Source organism: Rattus rattus, chromosome 7, assembly GCF_011064425.1.
Source record: "Rattus rattus isolate New Zealand chromosome 7, Rrattus_CSIRO_v1, whole genome shotgun sequence".
Taxonomy (NCBI): Eukaryota; Metazoa; Chordata; class Mammalia; order Rodentia; family Muridae; genus Rattus; species Rattus rattus.
The window spans coordinates 23,990,627-24,015,896 of NC_046160.1; the positions used below are offsets into that span (position 1 = coordinate 23,990,627).

Consider the following 25,270-nt stretch of genomic DNA (forward strand, 5'->3'; position numbering starts at 1 on the left):
CTGAAAATAAAATTAGGGCCACAGACACCAGCACATACTATTGCTGCTGAGGACCTATCCCTGTACTTATGTCATGTGGCTGACAATTGCTTGTAAATTCAACTCCAGGGCACGCACACACAATTGAAACTAATAAATCTTATGTATTAAAAAAAAATCTTTAATTAAAAAGGAATAGGGCTAAAGAGATCGCCCAGAGGTTTGCTCTTCCAGAGGACCCAGGATCAATTCACAGCATCCTCATGGCAGCTCACACCTGTCTGTAACTCTAATTCTAGGGCTCACACTCTCACAAACATACATGCAGGCAAAATACTAATGAATATAAAATAAAAAATATATTAAAAAATAAAAAGAAATCATCCTGGCATGGTGGTACATGCCTTTAATCCCAGCACTCAGAGAAAGCAAAGGCAGACAGATCTGTCTGTGCACTGAAAGCCAGCCAGCTCTATAGAGGGAGTTCTAGGCCAAACAAGGTTACACAGAGAAAGTCCATTTCCAAAAACAAAACAAACCTCAAATGGTTCAACTACAGAAATTATAACCATATTTTTAATCCTAACACCTAGTTCCAGGTCAGCTGAGACTACATAGCAAAATTCTTTCTTGGAAAACTGGATGTGGGGGCAGAGGCACAATAAATAAAACATACATGAAATAACTCTTTTTTACACAAGAGTTTTGGGGTATCATTAAGTTTTCTTAGCTGGTTTTAATTAAGCCTCACCCACACAGTCTGAGAAAATGACTCAGCAAGACTCAGCCCATATGTGAACTGGAGTTAAGCGATTAACACAATTAAGTTAAACACATGTTTCTTAAATTTACAGATAAAGAAGCTCAGAACTTAAAAGACTTAATCAAGTTTAAATGCAAATTAACTATAAACAGAATCTGACCCCAGGTTCAATATTTTGCTTAATGTATTTAGCACTTAAAGGCCATTAAAAAATTGTTTCAGTCACTGATATTACTAGTCATATTCACTACAAGTTTAAAAACATCTGTGGCTAAGTCTCTAGCCAGAAAATTCCAATTCAAACCTATTCTGCACCTTACACAGTCATTTCTTTTTTAAATTAACCTAACCATTTCACACCCCTGTTCAAATCTTTGAAAGAATTCTAATCCTTACCATAATTACCAGGCTCTACATGATCGAGCCCACACCAGCTTCCTCAACATATATTGGTTCTGATCCCTTCATCCCAGTCAGGCCTGCAACGGACAATCCTTCAACTTTAAAATGGATAAGGGTTTTTACTAAAACCTTTACATAATTATTTTACTATTTCCTGTCTAGAATGTTCCCTCTCCTATGTATTTTCTTAATTGCTTAAAGAAGAGACTGAAGATAAAATTTGTTTTAGAGATAATGAAAATACAAATGGTTAAGGGATTATTTAGGCTAACCTATAAAAACAAACTAAACAATCTATAAGGAAAGAGCTATCAAGATGGCTCTCGCAGGTAAAGGCACATGTCAATAAGCCGACAACCTGAGTGGCAGGAGAGAACTCCAGAGCTATCCTCTGATTTCTATACACTCACCCAACACACACACACACACACACACACACACACACACACACACACACACACACACACACACACACGAATTAGGAAATTAAAACTTTAATTAGGCCAGGAAGATGACTGGAGTGTGAAAGGTTTGCTATCTCCAAGCCTGAAGATCAGAGTTCAATCCATAGAGTCCACATGGTGGAAAGAGAGAATCTACCCCACAAGCTGTCCTTTGACTCCCATACCACTCCATGACCCCACACAAATATATACAAAATAAATATGATCCTAAATTTTAATTTTAAAAACTGGAATAAAAATACACACAAAATGCTGTGGAATATACATTATTCATAGCTACATGCAAAGGACTATGATTGTCCACCAAATGAAAGAAATGCTTTAAATGTTAGTATAGAAATATTCATAATAAATAAACTATAAAAAACTAGTTTTGCAATCCTGGAAGCAGCTACTCTTCCTTGCACTCAACAATTCTGTCCCCAATTTAGTCACACTAAATCAAGTTTACTGCTTTATTATCATAAATTCTTGCCTTTCTAATTCCAATGGCAGATTTTGCTAATTTTCCTTTTTCCTCCATTAACTTTCAAGTTAATAGTTTGGTATATGCGTCTTCGTGTTCTTCTCTACACACATGAAGGTATAAAGGACACCTTTTATAACAGGAGACAGAAAGTCAGACACTATGAATCCCAGCTCTAGGGAGGCAGAGAGGATCCTGAGTTTCAGGCCAGCCTGGAAAAATTGTTTCTTCTACACCAAAACCCTTTACAAATTCTCAGACAACCCAGATTCCTTAATAAGATTTTCACAGCTGTGAAATATTTGCCACCACCTAGGCCCTGCAATCTCCATACATACCACATGCCTATAGTGTTTGTCTGACTGAAGATGTCGTCCAAGCCTAAAGCCTCACTCACGCTCCAGGGCTCTCATGAGAGACTTCCTCTAAGTCCTATGCTCCCAGGCAGAGCTCACTAGTCTCTCCCCCTGTGCTTCCCATACAATGTTTCTATAGATTACTGAAAAATTAGTTTTTGCTCGAATTGTGAGCTTTTTGGTAGAAAAACTTTATCATTCTCTTTTGGTTTCATATTGTCTTAAGAGTTTTATTGCCGTGAACAGACACCATGACCAAGGCAACTCTTATAAAGGACAGTACTTAATTGGGGCTGGCTTACAGTTTCAGAGACTTAGTTCATAATCATCGTGGTGGGAAGCATGATAGCATGCAGACAGACATGGTGCTGGAGAAGGAGCCGAGAGTTATATACATCTTGATCCAAAGGCAGCCAGAAGGAGACTCTCTTCCACACCGGGTGAAGCTTGAGCACAGGACCTCAAAGTCCACCTACACAGTGACAAACTTTCTCCAACAAGGCCACAAGTCCTAATAGTGCCACTTCCCATGGGCCACGCATATTCAAACCACCACATATACAAACTACAGTACCCTTTATAAACAATATGCCCAACAGTACTTACTAAATAAACCAATCAGTGTTTACTGGTTGACCACCACCTCCTCTCTTTCTCCCTCCCTCCCTCCCTTCTTCCCTCCCTTTCTCTCCCTCTCCATAATTCACATTTCAATTGTAAAGAATCACATAGATGTCCCCTTGAGCTTTGTTCCACTCCTCTAGGAAGCCAGAACACAGGGATAGAGCAGCCCTCGGTGGCCCAAGAGGACAGGCAGCCCTCTGCACTGTTCGGCCCAGATACTCTGACCATTACACCCCTTTTCTCCACTGACCAGCTTGCTGGATGGAGCTGGGCTCACTCGAAGGTTGAAAACTACAGATAAGAAACTAGTGAGCTGGAAGGGTTGGGGGGTTGGGCAAGGGGAGCACATTTTGGAGCCAGGGAAGAATGGGATGAGGAACAGTTAGAGGGCAGACCAGGAGGGGGATAACGACTAGACTGTAAAAACAAGATTAAAGAATTAAAAACAAAACAAAAAACAAAAACACCTAGTGAGCTGAATGCCTTGAAGTCCATTCCATTGCAGGAATGCCTCCAAGCTGGAGTAATCTCGAATGTAGTGAGGCTTCTAAAGGTCCTGCTTTAGGATTAGAGCTGTCCTAGAAGCTGCCATCAAGGCCTTGAACTAACAGAGATTTGCCTTCCTGTCTCCTAACTGCTGGGAAAAATCCATTTTGACAGTCGGTATCACCACAACATGAGGATCTGTACTAAAGGGTCATAGCACTAGGAACATTAAGAACCACTGCCAAACACCAATCAAAAAAATCATTCTGTCATGTATGATAATACGGACAGAACTGGAGGAAAGGACATTAGGCTCTATGAAGTCAGGACAGAAAAATGAATACTTTGTAAAGTAACTCACATGGAGAATCTTAAAAGTCAATCTTGAGTTTCAGGAGCAAAAAAGTGATTAAGTATATTTAGTGTCTGGAAGGGAGAAATACGTTTAGAAAAAAAGTGTTGAAAGAGTATAAAGTTTCAGATAGACTGGATAAGTAAATTTTAGTAATTCACTGTATGACATGGTGGTGACAGTAATAATGTATTATATTATTATCATTATAACAGAACCACTACAGATCTTAAATATGTTCTATACACACAATTGCTCAGGTGACAGATGCTAATACGCTCTATCAAACCACTTTACAAAGTGTCCACAAATGAAAATACCACAATAAACCCTTACAAATGTATATACTTATCTTTTTTTTTTTTTCTTTTTTCTTTTTTTCGGAGCTGGGGACCGAACCCAGGGCCTTACGCTTGCTAGGCAAGCACTCTACCACTGAGCTAAATCCCCAACCCCTATACTTATCTTTTTTAAAAGAATAAAATTTTAATGTTTAAAACTCCCCCAAACCAGTAATTTTTTTTTTTTTTTTGGTTCTTTTTTTTTGGAGCTGGGAACAGAACCCGGGGCCTTGCTCTTCCTAGTCAAGCGCTCTCCCACTTAGCTAAACCCCCAACCCCAAACCAGTAATTTTTTTCAATCTTTTTTTTCTGTTCACTCATTCTTAGCAATCTAACAGCGAATAATAAAGCAAGCTACACTTAGATTATAGTTTCCTAAAATATTCCTGCTCAACTCAGCAATGTTATTTTTCCCTTTTCTTGGAACACATTCTCACCCTATAGCCCAGGCTGTCCTGGAGCTCATGGCAATCTTTCTGCTTCATCTTCTGGAGTGCTAGGATTCCATTCAGTTTTGAGCCCTACCACAGCTGGGCTCAACTTAACAATTCAAAAAAATTTAAGTTTTAGCTTCATTTTATGTACATGAATATTTTGCCTGTGCATCTACATGCACACCACATCAATTTCTATGGCTAGAAGACATCAGACAAAGCTGTCGGTTCCCCTGGAACTAGAGTTACAGACATGGTTGTCAGCCACCATGTGGGTGCTGGGAACTTCTGTCCACTATAAGAGAAACAAGAGTTCTTAATCACTGAGCTTCAACTCAAGCCTCAACTTTACAACTTTAAACTGATTAATATTTAATAGAAAGATAAAAAACTAAATTATCTGAATACCCAGTAAACAGGAAACTTATATGGGAACTTTTTAAATTTACAAATTTACCTAAGGGAAGAACTGATACCTAGAAAATTAAGGATTAAAAGGATAATCTAGGGGTTGGGGATTTAGCTCAGTGGTAGAGCGCTTGCCTAGGAAGCGAAAGGCCCTGGGTTCGGTCCCCAGCCCCCCCAAAAAAAAAGAACCAAAAAAAAAAAAAAGGATAATCTATGGTTAAATAAGTCACCTACAGAATTAGAAATTATAATTAAACAAATTGCAAGGAAGGTGAAAGGTAAGGGCATTCATATATTTACATATATTTCTTCATTATTAGTGCCCTCCAATCATACCTATTAAAAAGCACATTCTAGGGGTTGGGGATTTAGCTCAGTGGTAGAGCGCTTGCCTAGGAAGCGCAAGGCCCTGGGTTCTGATCCCCAGCTCCAAAAAAAAGGAAAAAAAAAAAAAAGCACATTCTAGCTCAACAAACAAAACAAAACAAATAACCAAAGTGGTGGTGGCACACGCCTTTTACAGTAGCTCCTGGAGGCAGAGGCAGACATATCTCTCTGCAAATCTGAAGCTAGAGTGGTCTACAGAATGAGTTCCAAGAAAGTCAGGGCTACAAAAGAAATTTTTTAAAAATTTAAAAATCACAGCCTAGGAAGAAAAAAAAATCTGCTCGACAAAGCTCATGAGACTATAGGACAAAGTTTAAATGTTTTGCTTAAAAAAATAAAAAGCAAAAAAGTTCGGTATAGTGGCTCATACCTGCAATGCCAGCACTCAAGTGACACACAAGGAAACCAGTTCAAAGCCTGACTGGACTTTGTGAGACATAGTCTCAAAAGAGAAAGAAGACAGAAGGAGGAAGAAAGGAAACGTTCTAGGCTAGCAAGATGGCTCAGTAGGTAATGGTACTTGACCACCAAACCTGTTGATCTGAATTCAATCCCCAGAACCTACTTGAAAGTAGGAAGGAGAAATCGGACTCCTTTGACCTTCACATTCTTACACTGTGATACATATGTGCCTACACATGTACACATACATAGTCTTAAATGTAAAACAGTTCTACAGTTTGTGTCATCTACAGAAAAACCTTTGGGTACTGAGATGTGAGGCAGGTAGTGTATATAAGCTGGTAGTGAAACCTCGACTCTCACATAGGATCTGGTTTGAATAGATTTGGCCTCCATAAATTCATGAGTTTCAATATTTTGCCATAGGGAGTGGTACATTAAGAGGTGTGGCCTTACTGGAGATGTGGCCTTGATGGAAGTGTGTCACAGTGAAAGCAGGCTTTGAGGTCTTCTATGCTCATCTGCCCCAGTGTGGATGACAATCTCCTGCTGCCTGCAGATCAAGATGTACAACTTTCAGCTCTTCCAGCGCCAAGTCTCCTGCACACTGCCATGCTTCCCACCATGATGAAATAGATTAAACCTCTGCAACTGTAAGCCAGCCCTAATTAAACGATGCCCTTTATAAGTTTTTCCTTGGTTATGCTGTCTCTTCACAGCAACGAAACCCTAATATGTGGTGTTGCTGAGCTATTCCTTGAAAGCATGTTTGCCTGTTTTAACATAGTCTCACTCAGTAATCCAGGTATACTGGAACTCACATAGCCCAGACTGGTCTCAAACCCATGGTGATAGGTCTGTCTCAACATTCTGAGTACTGGGATTACAAGTGTGGCCCACCATGCCCCGCTCAGATAAACACTTTTTTTTTAGCATGTGTGCATACACGTATATTCATATTCGTTTAGGTAGGCATATCCATATGCACATATATGTTCATGCCTATGAAAGTCAGAGGCTGACTCTGAATGTCTTCTTTTATCACTCTCTGCCTTATCTCCTCTTGCTAAATCAGAACTCACAGATTGGGTGGTCAAGGTAGTCATGTCCTGTCTCTGCCTGCAGAGCACTGGATTACAGGCAGGCTGTCAAGCCCACAGCACTCTAGACCTCTCACCTATACTCAGCTATCTCCCCAGCCCAGGAAAACAACTTGAATTTTTTTCAGGAGAAGCTACAACAAAATAACGAAGAAATGTCATATTATAAAATTAGTTATGCTGGATTTATCTGGTTAATATTGGAATTACTTTTTATTCCCTTAGGCACATACTATTCTTTAGCCACAAAATTACCTAATTAATAGATCACATTGCTTAATTTATAATTATCCATGTTATAAAGTGTTCTATTTAATGAAAATAGTTTATTGTAAAAAAAAAAAACAAAACAAAACAGAAAGACACAAATCTGCAAACTCTGACCTATGATTCTTCTCAAAGATTATTAAATGAGAGAGAGCCTGATTTCCCAGATACTTGTCTTAAAGGTCAGAGAGTAACCAGTGTCTGCTAAGGCATCTGACATGCACACACCTGTAGAGACCCTTTTGAATCTACTTAAACAGAGAATTTTCTTTCTTTCTTTCTTTCTCTCTTCCTCTCTTTCTTTCTTCTTTGAATTTACTCAATAAAACACTTTTATTTACCCCCTAAAGTGGTTCACCTATATTTCAAGATAGCTCTCCAATAATCCTAATACTTGTATTAGTATTAAATTTAAATTTCTTTTACCTGGGCTCCTGTGTGCTTAGATTACATTCACCACAGACTTAACTTTTCCACGGACAAATCCAGTATTCTCCCTTCTTTTAACATAGGTATTATTTATTATCTTACAAGTCAGTTATGCTGCATCTTAAGGAAAAGACTCCACACCAAACTATCATTATATTTGAAGCAACAAACACTATTTTCATTGTTTCCAAAGTATATCCTTTACAGAGATGACTCTAATCAAAGAAATTTATCTTCATGATACAGTAACAATAATTTCAGCTTTAGCTTTCAGATTTGATACATTTCTATGTACTGTTTCCAATGGATGAACATGTTAGCATTTAGCAGCCAAAGTTTGCTCTTCTCAGATGCTTAGAGCTTAATAAAATCAGGTAAAAGGTCAAAGTCTGATGACTCTAGAAACATAGACCAGTACTCCTCGATGTCTCCTATCTGTTTCCTAACTAACCATCCCTTTATTATCCAATGCTTCAAAACTCTGTCAAATGATCTTACTCATAACTTCCACCTGTACTTGAAACAAAAAAGTTGGAGAATGGCTCCAATGAGATGGCTTGACAGGTTAAGAGAACCTGCCACCAAGCCCAACAGCCTGAGTTCCATCCCTATGACCCACATGGTAGAGAGAAAGAGCACAGTTCTGAAGGTTGACCTCCAAACCACAAACTGTGATATACATGCCCACTCACAAATTTATAAATACAATTTTAAATGAAAAATAAAGCTACACATACATGGCAGCTCAAGCCTGTAACCCCAGTACTATGGAGACTCAGATGTGAGTTCACGGGCTATAAAGTGAGCTCTAAATCAACCTGGGTTACAGAGTGAGATCCTGAGAGTGGTCTGTGTCTGAATCCCAGTACTCTGAAGTGGTAGAAGATCAGGAGTTCCAGGTCACCCTCAACTCCTCAACTGTGCAGTGAATTCTGGTCAACCTAGACTATGTATGATCCTATTCGAAACAAACCAACAAAACACCTATGAGGGAGGAAGGAGGCAAAGGTGGGAAGAAGGATGGCAGGGAGGCTACAGAATTTTCAAAATCGCACATCTATTGCCTCACGTAAGGGAGGTAAAATATTGTTAAAATTATGACTGTATAAGGTAAATTAACTCAACACTTGCTCTTTTCTAAGCAAGTATTTATGAGGTCTTGAATCAGCCAAACTCAAACTGTCTTACTATTTAATGGCCAAGTGATATAATATACAATATAATATACAAGTTCTACCATAACACTGACAGACTGTGAAGTAGCTGAGCCGTTTGTTGTTGGATCTTATTAAAAACAATGGATCAAGAGCATAAGATTGAAATGTAAGACTCCATTCTCACAGCCAGATGCCATCACTACTCAAGATTCAGCAGGAATCTAAATGACCATTTGCAAGGACAGCAAAACAAGCTCACTATCAGTTAGGATAACAGGTGCAGTGGGACATGGGGATAAGACTGAAACAGGGAGATTTTTCTTTTTTGTTTTAAATTTACATATTTTTAATTGTGTGTCTGTGGAAGAGAATGTATGTGCACATGAGTGTGAGCGCTCATGGAAGCCTGAGGCTTCAGACACCTTCTAAGCAGGAGTTACAGGAGGTTTTGAGCTGCCCTGTGGATACTGGGAACCAAACAGGAGCCCTCTATAAATGTAATAAGCATGCTTAAACACCGACTTAACAAAAAGGACTAAATATACTGAAATTTAAGCTAGCCTTACAGCCACTAACTCACTCCACTGTCTTTAACTGTTCTACCAAGAACACAGACAACCAAATTTATACTCTCCTCTCGATGCCACAGACATGATCTGAGGGTCATTCTCTGGAAAAACAGAATTGTTCCATAAGCAAGTACTCTATCACCAAAACACATGCCCACAGTTCTTTATACTTTGATCTTGAGGTAGAGTCCCACTGAGCTAAAATGGTCATCCTTTGCTTCAACGTCCTGAATAACTGGGATTACAGGCCTGTACCACTGGCTGAAATTACCTTTCTAACAATTCAGTAATGCTTTTAAAAACTTGTTTAATTTTTAAACCTTATTGTGTACTTATGCAGACATGCCATCTATGGCATATGAGTTAAGTCAGAGAACAATCTGTGGCAATAACTTCTCTCCTTCCACAATGTGGATCCCAGAGATCAATTCAGAACATTAACTAAGCTTGGTGGGAGATACCTCTACATACTGAGGTGATCCCAGCACTGCAAGGTGGAGGGAAGACAAGCAAGTTCAGGGCCATTCAAGCCTACAAAAGACCCTGTTAAGGAGGAAAGAGAAGGAAGAAAGAAGGGAGGTAGAAAAGGACAGGAGAGGAGTTACTGAAGTTGAAAATATAAGCTGGACATAATAGGGCATGCCTGTAATGCTAGTACACAGGAGGTAAAACAGTATTGGGGGGGTCTGAAGACATCCTTGGGTGGCACAGCCTGTTCAAGATCAGTCTGGGATACAAGGAGAAAAGAAGAAATTGAGTGAGCAAGAGAAAGAATGAAACAGACCCAGATCTAGTCAATAGAAGAAAGTATAAGACAGGCGAGTATAGTATTTCAAGTCTGTAATCTTACCACTGGGTTTAAGGAAAGGGAGAAGAGAGGGGACCATAGCTAAAATATATGGTTGAGGAGATTTTCCAGGCAGTAGAACAAATCAGCATAACTGGAGAATAAAAACTAAGACAATCCAGGGACTCCAATATTCAGTTAAAAGGCAACAGAAAATAAAGGGAAGGGGAAAAAATTACAACAAGAAATTCCAGTGAGGACCCTGAAAAGACCCATGTAGGCAGAGCAATAGATTTTAAAAGAAACAGTGCCCACCAAGCAAGAACTGAAACTTCTAACTAGGACCTTGAAGAATTTTTAATTCCTAAGACTTTCAAAAACAAGCTCTGCCACTAACAAGAAGGAATCGGAACAGTGCCAAAACCAAAGCACCATCCAAAGCTAAAAGAAAAATTGGAAACCATTTTTGACCTAGACAACCATCAAACACTCAAGTGCATCATGGGGAAGAATTAAAGCATGGCCATGGAACTAGAGCCAGGGAACTAGAGGCATGTCTTGATGCAAAGCCCTGGTATAGCATGTACAGGCCCTGATTTTGATCCCCAGTACCACTTTGAAAAAGAATTGTCAAACATGAACTTTTTTTTGGTTCTTTTTTTCGGAGCTGGGGACCGAACCCAGGGCCTTGCGCTTCCTAGGCAAGCGCTCTACCACTGAGCTAAATCCCCAACCCCAAACATGAACTTTTTAAAAAAAAACCCAAAGCTTCCCTTTATATGCTGCCTTCCCGTAAGAGCTACTAGAGGATGATAGGCTTCAAGGTAGAATGTTCAGTAAAGACAAGAATGTCACACACAGGAGACCGAGGGAATTTCCAAGGCGATAGCTGTGAGCCTGTTACAAAAGATGGGAGGAGAAAAGGTCTAGACTAGAGATAGCCAGGAATCATAAGAAGCCAAAAGATTCTCTCTCTGATAATGGCTTGACTGTGAGAAAACTCACTGAGAGGTTACTGGGATATAGGAAGCCTGGAAACAGATAAAAGGAAATTAATTGAATAAAGAGAATTTTTTTAACTCAGAAGAGAAAGGGGGGAAGATGATTCAGTGGGTAAACATGTCAATCCCTGGAACCCACCTAAGTCAAAGCAGAAAACTGGCTTCACAAAGTTGTCCTACGGTTTCCATAGGCATGCCCTAACACACACACACACACACACACACACACACACACACACACACACACACACACACACACGACGTAAAGATTAGAAACTAGAGGGAGTTCATGTCTGTAGAGAAGTAATATCTGCTGGCCATGACAACATGACAGCACAACCGCACACACCCTTAGACTACATGCACAAAACTGAAAACATGTACAAATTCAAATTAGCCAGATAAAAATCCCAGCATGGAGGAGGGGGAACAGGTGGGCACTGAGGAGCTACTGGCAGGTGATGGCTGCCCTGGGGGAAAGAGAATCAGTTTTTTTCATGAATGCTCTAGGAGATGGCCCTAAACCTATGCACATACAGAGAGCATTAAATGAACTCAGTAGAATTAATAGAGAGAGAACACATCAAGTTCAGAGGAAAAAATTAGAAGGATGATAAGGTGAATATGGCATGAGAAAAATGGGGAAATAGATCTGATTCAAACATTATATGCAAATACAAATATTAAACATTTTAAAAGAACAGAACTTACCACTAAAGAAGCCAGCAAGATAGCTCCACAGTTAAGAGCACTTGTTGCCTTTGAAGAGGAACCGAGTTCAATTCCCAGCACCCATATGGTGAATCATAACCACCTGTAACTTCAGTTCTGTGAAATCTGACACCTCCTCTGGTTTATTCAGGCACCAGGCACACATGTGGTACCCACATATACAGGCACTCATAGAAACTTCAAATTGTGTTACTAGCTTTGGTTTTTTGAGACAAGGTCTTGCCCTGTAGCCCTGGCTTGCCTCAAATTTGCTGCATAGGCCAGGCTGACCTGAAACTTCTAGCATTTCTCCTGTCTCTGCTTCCCTTGTACTGGGGTTTCAGGTGTACAGGTTACATCTTCAGTATAAGTGTATTTGAAGAATTCACTCCATATTCAAAAAACTTGTTCTTACCATCCATTTAGCTTCAAACATTCTACCCTAACCTCAATACCTTTTCTTGCTCTTTTAAACTCCTTCACAACTTAACCATCTTCATACATAGTTTCCTCACGTACGTCTATGGCTAATCACAAAATCTGTATTTTGTGCTCAATAAACAGTCTCATTTGTAAACGAAGATTCAGCAGCCTCCACTTTCCTGCCCATTGCAGCTGCTACCACAGCACCACCCGGGAAACCTAGTAATGTTTCAAATTGAAACAGATCTCCAGTATTTCTGCTTCTGTTCTTTCCCCCCTCCAAGTCACAAGGAAGTATCAGTAGTTTTGTTCTAGTACTTGACAGAGCATTATAGCCCACAATCCTTAAAGAAGACAGTTCTCGCAGGCATTATCTTCTCTGTTCTATTATACTCCGAACTCTATCATGCAAAGGACAAATAATCCAGTTGAAGCATTGCCCCTCCTGGGGAACTCTACTCTTCAGATTGAAATTAATGAGTAGAACAATCTGTTCTAACCTACCAATATTTGGGGGTGTGGTGCAACATGGCAATGAAATTCTCAGAATGAGACATATAGCAATGAATAGAGAGCCCTAAAAGAATCATTCGGTATTCTAAGTGAAACCTGAAGGTTCCTCTTTCCTCACCAGCCACTGTTAGCATTAGCTGTCATAGAAGGGAATTTCTATGATCAAATGCTCGTTTTAGACAGCATGGTCAAATGTTTCAACAGCCTTGTTAAGTTTTGTTTGATAGTGTTACATGTCACAAAATACCATTTTATCAACTTTTAAAAATTGATCTTAAGCTGAGCTTGGTGTCATAATACTGTAATCTCAACAGAAAGGGAGGCAGACACAGGAGGACCATCAGCCCGCCCCCTCACCTCTAAAACTTTTCCAACATTCCAAATGAAAATTCTATGTCCTTTAACCATTATCTAGGACACCCTTGCCATTAACATCCTGCTAATCACTATTCCATTTTCTCTATAAATCTGTCTGCTCCAGATACCTCACATAAATATCTGTTTTCTCCCATCTAACTTGCTTTATGTTGTTCTATTTTGTTTTTTGAGGCAGGGTCTCTCTACACAGCCCTGGCTTGCTTGGAGCTCACTGTGTAGGCCAGACTGGCCTTATGCTGACTCCCACCTGTCTCTATCTGGAATGCTGAAATTTCAGCATTCAGGTGTGAACAACCATGTGGCTATAATTTTGAGGTCCATCTATGTTATAGTGCTTACCAAAACTTTATTATTTTTCAAGGATGGATTATCCATAGCATGTCTACATATTTTATTCATCCATCAATGGGCTTTGAGTTATTTACTAGCATTCTGTGAGTCCCTACTTCAAACTCCGAATAGGTCTTGCCTAGCAAGCACAAGGCTTTGGGAGTCAGAGTTCTACCACAACTTTTTTTTAAATGCTTGTAACTATCTTGGGTATAACTTAAGAGATTTGCTGGATCATATTCTTTCTGTTGCCCTTTAAAAAAAAAAAATCAAAAACAGGGTCTCTAGCTCAGATTAGTCCCAAACTCCTTATATGGCCAAGGATGACCTGGAACTTCTGATCCTCTTCCCTCTTCCTTTTGAGTACTGCGATTACAGGTGTGCATCACCACACTCAGTTTATGAAGTTCTGGAGAATTAAACCCAGGGCATTCTACTAACTGAGCCATGTCCCCCCAGCCCTTTTTTTTTTTTTGATGAATTTTGTTAAACAGTATCACTATAGCCAGGTTAGTACAGAACTCACTATGTAGCCCAGGCTAACCTTGAACACACAAGCAATCCTCCTGCTGCAGCCTCCTGAGTGCTGGGGTTAGTCATAAGCAATAACACCAGGTCGCCTATGCTATTTCCCACGGTACTATCTGAAGTCCCAGCAACATGTCAGAACTCCAAATCCTCCAAATTGTCAACACTTGCCTTTGTTTCTGTCTTGTTTCTGTGGGGTACTGTTTACTCTCTCGTCTATCCTGTGTATGTTACATTACTGAGGACTGAACCAGAGTCTCACACATGCTGAGCACCCTACACCCCCAGCCCTCCTTTTGTTTATTTGAACAAGTTCTCACTAACCTACCCAGGACATTCTTGCTCTGCAGACTAGACAAGCCTTGAACCTAAAATCCTTCTGCCTCTGCCTCACATGTAGCTGGGATTAAAGGCCTATGCCACCATGGTCTAATAGAGAATAACCATTCTAATGACTGTAAGATAACATCTCACTGTTGATTTGACCTGTGTTTCTTTAATTATTAAAGAGGCTGAATATCTTTTCATGTGCTTATGAGCCATTTGTACATGTATTTTTGGAGTCAAGCTTACATAGTTTTAATCTATCCTAAAAGCACATGCTTCAATGAGAAAAATCCCTTAGGCATTCTGGCATTCCTGCAGCACCCGCCTGAGTATCACTGCGTAGCTCTCACATGCTTTATGACAAAGGTTTGGCTCATTTTTCTAAAAAGCAGACACTATATAAAATGGGGTCAGTTGGATTTCATCAACTCTTTTGTTGTTTTCCTTTTGTTTGGGAAGACGGTGTCTTACTTTGTAACATGCTACATAAACTAGGCTGACTTCAATTTGCAGTGATTCTCTTGTCTTTGTCCTGAGTAAGGGCATTACAGGACTGTGCCACTTGTCCCTGACCATCCTGGAATCTTCCTTGTAGATCAGGATAGCTGTAGACTTACATCCTTCGCCTTCTGAGTACTGGGATTCCAGGCATGTGCCACTAATTTAGTTAAATCAACTGATTCTTAGGGAAAAGTAATCACATTTATTGATTGATTTGACTCTGTGTGTGTGTGTGTGTGTGTGTGTGTGTGTGTTCATACACACTCTCAAGTGTCACAGCATACATGCAGAGGTCAGAGGGCAACTTGGAATTGTTGATCTCTCCTTCTACCAAGTGAGTACCAAGGGACAAGCTCAAGTCATCAGGCTTGGCACAGTGGCCTTAACTGCTGAGCTATCTTGCTAGCCTAATCAACAAGTCTTTAATGGAGGTTAGTAGAATCAATTTATTCTTCCAAAGCTCAGCTAATACACTTAGATAATAAAAAGATATTACACATCTCTCAGAGGCAAGTCTTTATCAATTTAATTTTCTTACATGAGGGACTATATTATTCAGTGAAAATACTATCCTTAGAAAAATAAGAAATCTCGGTGTAGAGTGGGGATTAAGGACCAAATGACAGCACATCCAGTGGAAACAATACATTAAGAACGTGTGCTAAAGAAATTATGCAATAAAAAATTTTAAAATAAATAAAATTAAACAACAAAAAAAGAATGTGTGCTTTGGGGCTGGAGAAATGGCTCAGTGGTTAAGAGCACTGACTGCTCTTCCAGAGGTCCTGAGTTCAAATCCCAGCAACCACATGGTGGCTCACAACCCTCTGTAATGAGATCTAATGCCCTCTTCCAATGACTTATATAATAAATAAATAAATCTTTAGAGAAAAAAGAATGTGAGCTTTAGCTGGTGTGATAGTCTTTAATCCTAGCATTCTGGAGGCAGAGGCAGAGAGGCAGAGAGGCAGAGAGAGAGGCAGAGAGGCAGAGAGGCAGGCAGAGAGGCAGAGAGGCAGAGAGAGAGAGAGAGAGGCAGAGGGAGAGAGAGAGAGGCAGAGAGAGGGAGAGAGGCAGAGAGGCAGAGAGGCAGAGAGGCAGAGAGGCAGAGAGGCAGAGAGGCAGAATTTGAGACAAGCCTGGTCTATAGACTAAGTTCTAGGACACCACCAGTACTACACAAAGAAACCCTGTCTCAAAAAAGCCTACAGGCTGGAGATCTCTCAGCAGTTAAGAGTACTTGCTGCTCTTACAGAGGACCAGAGTTTGGTTCCCAGCACCCACATAGTGGCTCCTGTCTACAACCCCAGTTCTGGGAGATCTATTACCTTCTTCTGGCCTCAAAGAACACTAAGCACAAAGTATACATACAAATGTGCAGACAAAACACTCAAACACATAAAATAAATAATATTAAGATCACACGCACACGCGCACACACACACATACACACACAAAATGTGTGCTTTGCCAGGTGGTGGTGGCACACACATTTAATCCCAGCATTTGGGAGGCAGAGGCAAGTGGATCCCTGAGTTTGAGACCAACCTGGTCTACAGAACAAATTCCAGGATAGCTAGGGCTACACAGAGAAACTGTCTCAAAAAACAAAAATTAGAGGTTGGAGGGTTGGGGGGGGTGGGGAACACCCTTATAGAGAGGAAGGGGGAGGGATGGGGGCTTATGGACAGGAAACCAGGAAAGGGAATAACATTTGAAATGTAAAAAGAATGTGCTTTAAGAACAAATTCTTGGGGCTGGAGAGATGGCTCAGTGGTTAAGAATACCAACTGCTCTTCCAGAGGTCCTGAGTTCAATTCCCGGCAACCACATGGTGGTTCACAACCATCTGTAATGGGATCTGATGCCCTCTTCTGGTGTGTTTGAAGACAGCGACTTATATATAATAAATAAATAAATCTTTGGAAAAAAAAAAAACAAATTCTTATAACTATTCTATCATCAAGTAATACTTTCCAGAGTACATACTACCAAGAAAATTATGGTCAAATCAACCACTAAAATTTGTATACATCCAGAACCAGTAACTTTCTTTATTACTTTCCAAAGAATCTTTAAAAAATTTCTAAGAACAGTTTTGCCCCAGAGTGCTTGATGCACAAAATAAGGACTGAGTACAGACTCTCACCATCGAAGTAAAAAGCCAGGCATCGGGGTTGGGGATTTAGCTCAGTGGTAGAGTACTTGCCTAGCAAGCACAAAGCCCTGGGTTCGGTCCCCAGCTCCCGAAAAAAAAAAAAAAAAAAAAAAGCCAGGCATCACACAGGCTTCCCACCACTGGAAAAATTGAGACAGGAGGATCTTTGGGGCTTGCTTGCCAGCAATCGATCAGCAAGTTCAGGGTTCAATGAAAGACCCTATCTCAAAAAGTGCAGTGGAGAGAAGAGAGGTCCACACCTGACCTCATCCTCTGGCCTCCACATGCAACGCACACACAGCCCACAAATTACTCAATTATCAAACAGCTAATACTTATTATTAAGTAAAATCTGATCCCAATTTACTTCACAATACTCAGAAAGCAAACTGAAAGTAAAGTATTAAAGTAAGTTAGCTCTGCTCCAGTATGTTCCTATGAGGATTATATCACTGTACTATCCTCTCTCCTACCTGTGTTCATTATTCATCATCCACCTCCTTTAGTGCAGTTACAGGCAAAAAAACAAAACAAAACAAAACAAAACAAAACAAAAAAAACCCAAATAAACATAGATCCCTGACCCCGTGTAACTTATTCAAATAATCTTAAGACTCACTTTTTTGATGTTGTTAGCCATCTTGCTATTTGAACCTGTGATCCTCCTGCCTAAGCCACTAAGTCTTGGAATTAGAAGCATGAACCACCACACCCAGCTGTGACTTTAGATTCACTTTGCAATTGGTTAAATGTGAAACATACCAATAATTTATTTTTGCAACAGTATCCAATAGAACCAGAACACAAAAACTTACATAATTTCTAATATGAATATGTTTGTATACAGAACTGAAGGTATACAGAGAGACAAGAACAGTAGTCCTGGTGAGCACTGTAAGAACCATAAATCAATAAAAAGCCTTCCTCCAGAGTTAACCAGTAAGCAGCAAAAACCATCCAGCCTGGAATATGATGGGCTGCCTTCCTTGCAGCCCAGTCCTTTGCAACACTTCTAAAGTGACTACTGCTTCATTAGTGCAGGTTTTGATGCTAGGTGTGTATCTCAGTGGTAGAATGCACACTGGCAGAGGAAACAGGACTCTGGCCCACTGAAAACATGTCCTAAAGTGATAAACGCACTAAGTATCTCTAGTTATGTGGATCAATTGACTACTTTCCTGTTGTTTAGACATAACTATCAATATATGGTAGCCACTAGCCACGTTGGCGACAGAACACTTGAAATATGTCTAATATAAATTGAGATGGGCTGTCCATACAGCTCCCACATTAGACGAAAACAATGTAAAATATCCGTTTGAAATTGGCTGCATATGTGCATCTTTGACGAGTTAAAAAATATTATTAATTTTTTCCTTTGTGACTACCAAAGTTACAAAGATAGCAGAATTCAAAATCTGCAGCACCAAGTTTGAACTGGACAAAGAATGATCAGAATTGTGTTCATTTTCTTAGTTTACTTTAATCAAATCCTGTGTCAAAATATCAAATATTTTATATCAAAATGTGTAAATGTCAGAGGTTACAGCAAAATTGTTTAGCAGAGCACCAACAAATATTCAAGCGGTCATTACACACATTATGCAGTCCATAAAGCAACATATTCTGTCACACACTAGTAGCAGGAAGGCCATATATTCCACATAAATCTGCACTGTGTTCCTACAAAGTACCTGGCACCATTGTTAAGTGCTTTGCTCTCACTGACCTATAAATCCTCACAAGTGCCATACACAGCAAACACATTTGCACTGTCTATTTTAAGACATTGTAGCCAAAGTTGCAGTTAGTAACCTGTGGAGCCAGGAATTCAACACAGCAGGCTACATGGGAAACAACCCATTTCCCTAAGTCAAAGGACAATAAAGACTATGGTCAGACTGGCACTGTAGCTCAATGGCTTGCCTACCGACCATGAGGTTAGTTAATGCCCAGTACCTGGGGACAAGCAGCTGGGGAGCTGGGGAGCTGGGGAGCATTCTTCACCACAAAACTTTACTTCCTACTTTCACCTCACCCTTCTCAAGGGCAGGTTTAAAAAAAAAAAAATCACACATTAAATTCTTTCTTTCAGAAAGGCTGTCTCCCCTCTGATCCAATTCATATCTGTCTTTCAGGCTTCCTTTTAAACTGTCAGTCCATATAAAGCAGATTCCCCACAGTTCTGACTAGTCTCCTTCCTCCCTCTCCTCACCGTAGTGCTCTGCACACTATTGTCACCGTCTTCATCAGAATAGTCATGGGGTCTACTGTATCGACCACTCATTCCCAAAGCTTTAACAGTGCCTAGCATTTGGTGCTCAATAAATATTTGCTCTTCTAGCCACCTGACTCACCCAGCTACACTTCAAACTAGTGCTATAAGTGCTAATCCACTAAACAGAGGACAAGTTCAAGCTTTATATTTTGACAACCCCACTCACCAGTAAGGTAAAACAACCCATTTTAAATAAAAACTCGCTCACTTTAATTTCAGTATTAACTTGCGTTATAAGAATATGTTTAAGCTACCTACAAATATGTCTTAAGGAAATCCAAGCTGATTTCAGTAATACTATAAATTGGTTAAAAATCAGTTTGATTTTCCCAATTCTTAAGCAAACCCACGACAGTTGCTTCTCTATATAACCTCATCATGAAGTTAGTTACATTTATCACAAGTTTTCCTGCACTGCTCTAATGCCGGAGCTGAGGTTCAAAAAATGATAGACACCGGATACTTTAAAATACTGAGGGAGGGAGTAGAGGAGATATTTCATGTACAATTACTTTGACAAAATTAATGTTGGTGCTAGCGTCAAAATGACTTTCTTGGAACCTTCCCTTTTCATTTCCGAAACAGGAAACCAATTTAAAAGGTCAACCCCGTCAGCCTTTATTTCCATACCAAGTAATTCCGAAATATGTGGTGAAAGAACATTAGAAGTCCTTAGAGCCATGACTGACGAAATATTTTCCTGTAAACTCTAGCATCAACTAAAACATGAGAACTTGACTTGATTCCATCGGGTTGAGAAGTCAGAAACCGACCATCTCCCTCAGACTACTGCTTCTGTTGAGGTCTTGAAAAAGCACTGTGAGCCAACCATGGCAGATTCCCACCCCAAGCACGAAGGGCCTCCGATTGTTTGACACATCAATGGTTCAGTCAAGACAGCCAACTCACTTTCCCCCGCCCCTCTCATTTTCCTTAATGATTCTGCAACTCCCGAGTTTACTCCAAGTAACAGCCAGATGGAATATTTTCTCTTTGACCCCCAATATAAATTCGGGCCTTTGCCACACAGCCAGTATTGCTTCAATCCCAACCACTAGAATACGTCTATTACAAATAGCACATCAAGTAACTTCACGCAATTATGGTACGGCCAGTCAAGTCACTTAAAGAAACAGGATTCTGGAACCATGCTAAATGCTGCATATTTTGTGCCAGCAGGCACCGAACAGAGAAGGAGACTTGAAAGCAAAAGACCGGATGGTTAAGCATGGGAAGACCCCGCCCCAGTAAGCGCTATTCCGATTCCAACAGTAACTTAGGTCTGTCGTCTGGAATTGGAATCACTGGAACAAAGGCGTAAATTCCGGGAAGCAAGATGTCTGGAATAAAAGAAAACGGCTCGCGGCTACAGAGCCCCACACCATCCTTCCACAGGTCTTACCTATGGTGGAAATAAAGGTGGTATTGAAGGCATCATCCGAAAAGCGAAAAAGGACGCAGGTCTTGCCCACTCCCGAGTCCCCGATCAGGAGCAGCTTGAAAAGCAGGTCGTACGTCTTCTTCGCCATTGGGAGGAGCGGCTCGGGCGCTCGCCGCCGGTAGCCCCAAGGGATCGGTGCTGCTCACTACGGCCAACTCCTCACCCGGGCGTTCTGGGGCCTCAGCAGCGGGGAAGCGTGTGCGGGGAGAGAAAGCAGCTCTCGAGAGGGAGCGGGAGACCTTCCGAACGGCCTCGTCGAGGAAGCCCCGACGGTGGCGGCGCCCGTGCCTCCGAGGGGCGGCGCCCGCGGCTCCGCAGCCTCTCCCAGCCGCTCCGCCCGGTTCCGGGGAGTCGGTCGGGACAAAATGGCCTCCCCTCCCCCTTCAGCGCAGCTCGGCCGGGACGCTCCCACGGGCGAGCGAGCGAGCTCTACGTCGAGGGAGCGCGGCAGGCTTGAATACGGCCTCCGCCCGGAGCAAAAACTCCGCGCTAGGACGCGGGCGAGGGCAGCAGGAGGTCTCGCGAGCCGACGAGCCCTGCTACATAACCCCAGGAAACCGAGCCGCCCCGGCCAGAGCCACCTTTTTCCCCGTGCCCTCTCACGCCGGCGTGCGCGCTGCCTGAGACGCACGCAAGGACGTACACCCGCCCTTCTCTCGCGCCCTCGCCCCTGCGGCCCGCCTCTGCGCACGCGCGCGGGAGGGCATGAAGGGCACGCGGAGGCGGGACCAGAGAGGGTGAGGCCGCGGGCGCGCTCCCTGCGGCCTCCTGATTGGGTGCACGGCTTGAGGAACACGCCCAGCAGGGGGAGGCGCGGCCTGGGAACTGCGCCGGCGCACTACGTCCGTGTAGCCCCTGCCCGCCCTTCCCTTGCCTTTTTGGGGCGTACAGCTGACTGCTGAGATCCTCTACTCCCTCTCAGTCTCCTGTTGAGGAGCTAAGGATGTTAGCCCAGCGACGGACGTGGGCGGCCACGCGTTCCTGTGTGTGTAGTTCGTAGATGGCGAGAGAAAGAAGTGCCCTGGGCCATTCAAGAACCTCCTTACTAAACCCGGACATCTCTAGAAGAGATCCCACTTGTGGGCCTGTCGTGACAACCCGGTCTCCTTAAGAAGCTAGAGTTCCAGAGAGCAGGGATTCCAAATTGAAAAAGTCGCAGCACTCCTGAGATCGGAATGATGTCATCGGCCTGAGGAACCCCGGGTGCGGGGAGAACCTCCCTGCGAATGGAAGCTTCGCTGCCTCAGGCCTAAGCAGCCCTTGGAATCCCGGGAACTGAAGCGCTCTATTCAGAAAAGGCAGGCGGTCACTACAGCCAAACTTGTACCACCAAATCAAAAATCCGAAAGCCTGCCCCATCCCAACCGATCTCTTCCTTGCTTTTCACTTGTTTGTAGGTTGGTTGTTTTGTTGCAAAGTCTGGCTCAGTACCCCACTACTGGCCTCCAATTCTTGATTCTCCAGCCTCAGCCTCCTGAAGGCTGCTCTGGTGGGGTTACTCCACCACACCTGTGTCATGTCTTTTCGTTGACTTTGTCCCTCTTCCCTCTCTCCCTATCAGTCTTATTTACACTTCCCTTTTCTTCCTTTCTATAGTCGAAATGAACACCTTCTAAGCTTTCTCAGTATGCTCCAGCACTTGCAGGATATGATGGTAGAATAGTTGAACCTGGTGAGCTGGTTCACCAATAAGATTATTGTTTATTTACATAAATAAGTTCTATATGATACATATTAAGTTAGTATATAATATAAATAAATATATTCTATAAAAAATTGCCGGTAAGCACTTCTTAGTTCGGTCAAAATCTTGAACACCCTAGGAAAATCTTCAAGGAGCTGGGAATATAGCTCACTTATACAGTGCCTGTCTGGCATAAATGAAGCCCCAGGTTCAACTCTTGAATCCCAACACTTGCAAGGTGGGGACCAGAGAATCAGAAGTGTAGAGTCATCTTTGATTACAAAAGAGAATTGGATGTCAGCCTGGGATACATGAGGAGGTGGATTGAAATTATTCTTTCCCAAATAGCTCAATTGACTTAAATTCTGAAAGTCCTAGGCTGTAAATTATCCAGGCAAGCCTCAACCTTCTCCTGATTCAGCCTCCCAAGTTCGCAGGTGTATGTCTGCTGCTACACCTTTCTTGAACACTACTGGATTTCTTAGTTTTTAAAGTAGAAAGCTGAATTTGGGAAACAATATCATCGCGTGAATTTGAGAGGTAATGGACTACTAAGAATAATTACTATTTTTTAATTCATTCTATATCCCAGTTGTTTCCAAAATCCATATTCTGAATTCTTACAAATTATTGGGTCATATTTACTAACAATTGTTTTCATCCTTAAATCGGGATCATGGAATATTAGATCCTTCAGATCATAATTTTGTTGGATGTGGTAAGAATGTCTGTAATCCTAATACTCAGGAGGTTGGGGCACAAGGATTAGCTGCTCAAAGCTAACCTCTGGCAAATACTGAGCTAGAGACCCTGTCTCACTCACCCCATCCTGTCTCACCCACAAAACTAAAAAGGAATTGACTCTACCTGTTGGGAATTGAACCCTTGTACATACTAAGCAGGCACTTCACTGTCCTCTCTCTACACCGGATTCCTCCCCGCTCTTTTATCTAAGCTTCTTTCCTTAGTTACTTTGTTCTTCCTAAGAACGGTATCTTTGCTTGAAAGGTAGGTTGGCCTTGCTGTGTCATCACCTAACTGTAAAACCAACTTCTTCCGGTCTATAGGACTTTGCCTATTTACTGCTGCCCATTTCCTGTGTTCACACCCACAATCTTCTACAGGGACTTCCTTGAGGAAGGTTTTCATTAGACAGGCCTGATTGTCCAGAGGCCACGGCTGTTTTTATCACCATTGGCTACCTCCCTGTTGGCAGTAGGCATTCAAGAGATTGCAGGCCCAGTGAACTACCCTACCTCTCACATCTCTCTAGAAAGCAGGAAATGTTTTCTCTCCCACAGTTACTATGTATCTTCTTGATTTCAAGGTTAGTTTAATGTGGTTTTCTCCTTATAAAATGTACCTCAGATCACTTGCTATCCCTTCAGCCTTGAGCTTAAATGTCCTCACCATAGCAACTCCTGCTGTAAGTAGCTTCTTTCCCTTCTGAACTCCTTCAGTACTTCTCAAAATCAATGTGTTGAGGGGCTGGTCTATAATACCAGCACTGGGGAGGCATAAGTAGGAGGATCAAGGTAAATTCAAAGCCAGCAAGATAGAAGCCGGCTAGGGCTACAGAGTGAGACCCTGTCTCAAAAGACAGAGTGACAAGTGTTATAAAAGAAAAAAACATATACAATGATACAATGAAAGGGTCATCTTTTTTTTTTTTCTTGAAATACTGTTTTGTTTGTTTTGGGGTTTGTTTTTTGAACAGCGTTTCTCTTTGTTAATGACCTTGGCTATCCTGGAACTTGCTTTGTAGACCCCCCTGCCCTCAAACTTACAGAGATCCTCCTGCTTTTGCTGGACTGAAGGTGTGCACTGCCACTGTCCAGCTTAAAATACTGTTTTGGAGAAATTTTCAAAATCTAAATTTTAGGTGTGTGATGTTTTTGCTCATTTTCAAGTATTTTTAATAATGTTTATTTTAAAAATAATTTGAAGAACAAATGAAAGAGATTACATTTGGAACAATTTTTTCATCCTTTAAAATTTTAGGGCATACATGAAGACCTCAACTCCACTGTAGGGTTTATTTATCCAGTAGACAAGAACAATGTTAAGTCTAACCACAACTGGGACTCAGCAGAAAGCACTAACCCTGCACAATGTATCTTCCAGAATTAGCTTGCAGTGACTGCCTCTGTAATAAGAGACTCATCCTATTCTGCTCATGTACCAAAGGGCACTGGATTCATAAGATTGTTTCAAAAACTTAAGATAACACCTGTGAATACGCTTTGCATACCAGAAGAGTAAAGGGTGCGTTGTTTCTGTTATATTAAGGAGCTGTGAGTTACACCGTAAGGACAAAGAACAAAACATTACACATTAGAAAACTTAAATTATCACCCACTGGCGGTGGTGCATGCCTTTAATACTAGCACTTAGGAGGCAGAGACAGGCAGATCTTTGAGTTCCTGACCAACCTGATATACAGAGCAAGTACCAGGACAACCAGGGCCACATAGAGTAACCCTGCCTTGAAAAACCAGGAAGGAAGGAAGGAAGGAAGGAAGGAAGGAAAGAAGGAAGGAAGGAAGGAAGGAAGGAAGGAAGGAAGGAAGGAAGGAGAGAAGTTAAAAACAAACAAAGAAGAAAGAAAACATAAATAAAAATAGTCACAGGAACTTGAACTAAGAATAGAAAGGTGGACTGGGGGAGGGGAGGTGTGGAAATGGCTCAGTAGTTAAGCATGCTTGCTACTCTTGCAAGACCAAGAGTTGATTCCGAGCCCCCACATCAGGTAGCTCACAAATGTCTATAACTCCAGTTCCAGGGGATTACACACACACACACACACACACACACACACACACAC

At 41.5% G+C, this 25,270-nt stretch overlaps 1 protein-coding gene across 1 annotated transcript in view; it reads right to left on the reverse strand.

The window, feature by feature from the left end:
* Rab10 (RAB10, member RAS oncogene family) overlaps window positions 1-21,406 on the reverse strand; it is a 55,138-nt gene extending 33,732 nt beyond the window's left edge. The window contains exon 1 of the mRNA XM_032909055.1: window positions 20,724-21,406. Coding sequence (XP_032764946.1) covers window positions 20,724-20,850 — 127 coding nt within the window. The 5' untranslated portion in view covers window positions 20,851-21,406. The remainder of the gene's footprint in view (window positions 1-20,723) is intronic.
* Window positions 21,407-25,270: the final 3,864 nt, after the last annotated feature.